The 3,457-nt window shown below is 44.9% G+C and overlaps 1 protein-coding gene across 1 annotated transcript; it reads left to right on the top strand.

The window, feature by feature from the left end:
- The first annotated feature begins 6 nt into the window (after positions 1-6).
- EDN1 (endothelin 1) lies at positions 7-3,208 on the top strand. The gene is made up of 4 exons (XM_009884183.1): positions 7-94; positions 1,083-1,241; positions 1,510-1,617; positions 3,018-3,208. The coding sequence occupies exons 2-4, from the start codon at positions 1,141-1,143 to the stop codon at positions 3,154-3,156; spliced, it is 348 nt and encodes a 115-aa protein (XP_009882485.1). The 5' UTR covers positions 7-94; positions 1,083-1,140; the 3' UTR covers positions 3,157-3,208.
- Positions 3,209-3,457: the final 249 nt, after the last annotated feature.

The raw sequence follows: 3,457 nt of genomic DNA, 5'->3' as shown, positions 1-3,457 counted from the left end.
ACCGGCGCGCCCGGCGCTGCTCCTGCTCCTCGCTGCTGGACGAGGAGTGCGTCTACTTCTGCCACCTCGACATCATCTGGATCAACACCCCCGAGTGAGTGAGTGGACCGGGGTGGGGTGGTAAGGGGGTGGCGGGGGTCCGAGCTTCGGTTGGAAAAAGTGGGGAGGAAGGAAAAACAATCAAGAGCCACAAACCCACCTGCAGAAATGGGAAGGGGAGGAAGGAACAGTTGTTTGTGCGGTCTCGCCTATTGCTTCCCTCCCGCCTCCAGCTTTTCTGCAGAGTTTTGACTGTTCACTGGGAGAAAGTGAGCGGGATTAGACCACCTAGATTGAGCAGATAGCTCCTAATAGCCCGCGCACACCTGCATTCCTAAAATCTGGGCAGAAGTAGTTCCTTTGGGTGCTGCTCAGCAAAGGCTGCGGGATACTTTTCACTATGAATCAGAAGCAGACAAAATGCCAAAAGTATGATTTTGCCAGCCTGAATTTGCCTGACCGTTTTTACTGTCCGACAAGTTAGGAGGCTAGAAGGCTTACTTTGACACAGGGTGGCTCCTTGACACCTCTTGCTGCTCTCTGCTGCAAGTTAATGCATCCCACGTGTTATTAGGGTTATGTACAGTGTCCGTTTCTACGCTGTCCTCACCAAAAAGTAGTGAGCCAGAGCCTCACCTAACACTGCAAACACCGACTCTGGTGATTTGTTCTGCTGCTGGGTTTCCTCTGAGCACAGAGGACCTGTTCCTCACTTTTACTGCTTTTTTCAGTGCTTCTTTTAGTGTTGGCAGTTACCAAAGTTCAAAGAGATGAGGGTTTATTGCTTTCTATTGCACCGGGAGGCACAGCAGCCTTATGAAATCACAATTAAAAGGTTATTAGCCTTGTCAGATGCCATGCTAATGAGTATGTTGGAGGATCATCAGAAGCATTTGCGTGGAAACTATGACCAACAAGGCATTCCCAATCCCACAACCTTTACTCATGCAATCAATCCCATTGATAAGATTTCCCAAAATACCCCACTGTTTTGGAGCCACAGAATTGTTTGAATGACTTTCATGTTGTCTCTTTGATCGTAGGAAGACTGTTCCATATGGTCTTGGAGGGCCTTCTCGATCCAGAAGATCGCTGAAGGACATGGTGCCAGAGATGCTCACTGAACCTAACAGTAGATGCCGATGTGCCAACCAGAAGGACAAGAAATGTCTGAACTTCTGCCAGACAGGAAAAGATCTCTGGTGGGTCTATTGTTGCTACTCTTTACAAGGCAGTGCATGTAAAAGGGATGGATTGTGGTAGACTTACTCATTTTGGCACTTGCTGAGTGAATAATCTCCCCAAAGCCTTGCCTCCTACCTGAGTGCTCACACTGCTATGATACATACTGTGGTTTGGCCCAGAAAGATCACTTATTACATGCCTTGAGAAGTGATTGATGAGATGCTTCACCTTGTGGACTGCAGACTTTTTTTTTTTTTAACAGCAACGCCTTTTCACTTTTAACAGGGATCAATCCACAGTGGATAAAACCTCACGTCACCGCAACAAAGCTGGCAATTGCATCGGACCCAAATGCATGAACCAACAGCTTGTTGACAGCAAGAAAATGAAGCGGTGAGTTTCTTCTCATCCTGCTTGTAGTTCCCCAAAGTAGCTATAGAGAGCACAGTTCACCTGCCTTTGGGTCAGCCTGCGCTTGGCTGGTGATCACAGCTCGAGAGTTATGGAGGAATCAGTGACGATATCTGAAGGGTTTTTCTTCGTGCAGTGGGTCTTTAGATTGTGAAGACACTGGTGCTGAGCTCTGCCCAGCACCCTCCATTTGCTTAGAGGAAGCAGGCTTAGTTGTAGGCCTAAAGGTACGCCGAACTTCAGAAGAGTATGAAATTATGAAATACTGACAGAAATAAATAGAGCCTGTCATTTTAGTGTATTCATGCACTATCTTAACTACTTAAAAATATTATGTCCCAACTATTCTAATATGAAATTGAATCAGAATGCCTTTCCTTAGATACTTTACTCCATTTTACTGGAGGGGAGGGGGAAAGAAGATTATCGATTTATCCAGATTTTGATTATATTGTTTCTTCTGGCTGGTGTGGCTGGCTCTTTAGAACCCAGGAGGCGGATTTCTACCTGCCTTGTCTCTTACGTTACCCGATAAACCTGTGCAAAATGGGGGCAGGATGGTAGTGATGGAAATGACTGCAAAAAGGTTGAGGAAAGGGAAAATGAAGACTAAATTAAGACCTGAGCTCAATTTAGTGTTTGAGATTAGGAGTAAGTTTCAGGACTCCCTTTGAGGTCTGTGTATAATAAGTTGAGTGGCGGTAGGCAGCAATAGCACTCCACAGTGCAGTTCAGAGATGCACGCATTGGACTTGGTGCCAGCTGTGAACCCCACAGAGGTGAAGTCAATTTTGAAGCTGAGTGTTAGTACAGCTACATCAGGTCTGGAGTTCAATATTCGGCCATATACACATATAAAACTATGGCCTACAGAAGTTTGCCCATACAAAAGAAGACTCTTTAGTGCTACTTTCAAGAGCAGAACAGGATTTATGGGAGCAGGCAGCCTGCCGAGTTTGAGTGAGACTTAGGCCCTGGAAGTCTTAAATAGTTTTTGAAAATGGGGCTTGCTTGCTTACTTACTTGATAAAAGCACCCATTCATTGGAACCAGGATCGGGTTAACCTAAAAGAAACAGAACAGCCAAAAGGAGTAACGCTGAAGACCTCTTGATTGGATACGTGCTGTTTGAGGAAGTCTAGGGCATCTATATTTGAATGAATATTTTAACTTATTTTAATGTTTGCATTTAAATTCTGACTCCTGATATTCCAAGTGGCTTAAGTTAGCGTAATTCTGGCAGAGGTATAGAAAACAGCAGTTATGGGGATCCCATGGCAGAAATGTAGACTGAGGCTTGTTTCATCAAAAACTGAATGTCTGCACACTGGAGATGCATCTTCATTATTTTAGCAATAAATGTATATTTCTTATTTTTGCAGGCTGGAAGCCATTGGTAACAGTATCAAAGCATCCTTCAGTATTGCAAAGCTGAAGGCTGAGCTCCAGAAAGGGCGGAAGCTGAAACATAACAGGGCGAACAAAAAGCAAAGCATCTGGGAAAGCCTGGAAGCATCCTAGTGGGAAGATCACCCGAATCTTTCTCCATCACACTTGCTGACAAAGCGCCACCAAAACTCTCTCTTGACTTCTAACATTCCACAAGGGCGAAGGGCCCCACTGTCCATGTGTTTGCACAAGCTGAGCAAAACACTAAGGAAGTCCCGTATTGGGAGGTGTAAAAGCAAAGGATTTCATCATTTTGGAATTCAGATGGACGGGTAGAGGGGGTAAAGGGGAATTTGCAGTAACATACATGAAAAGTCATCTTTCTGAAGAAACATTTGAATAACTCCTCTGGAATGTTACCCATCAATTAATT

This window comes from Charadrius vociferus, unplaced genomic scaffold (genome assembly GCF_000708025.1).
Source record: "Charadrius vociferus isolate BGI_N301 unplaced genomic scaffold, ASM70802v2 scaffold444, whole genome shotgun sequence".
Classification (NCBI taxonomy): domain Eukaryota; kingdom Metazoa; phylum Chordata; class Aves; order Charadriiformes; family Charadriidae; genus Charadrius; species Charadrius vociferus.
This window is presented reverse-complemented; position numbering and strand designations above follow the sequence as displayed.

Bases quoted from the DNA above. Each gene is read 5' to 3' on its own strand.
- EDN1 (XM_009884183.1), top strand. From the start codon at position 1,141: ATGGTGCCAGAGATGCTCACTGAACCTAACAGTAGATGCCGATGTGCC. The intron at 1,242-1,509 runs GTGGGTCTATTG...CACTTTTAACAG, and splicing joins CAGACAGGAAAAGATCTCTG to GGATCAATCCACAGTGGATA. The intron at 1,618-3,017 runs GTGAGTTTCTTC...TTATTTTTGCAG, and splicing joins GACAGCAAGAAAATGAAGCG to GCTGGAAGCCATTGGTAACA.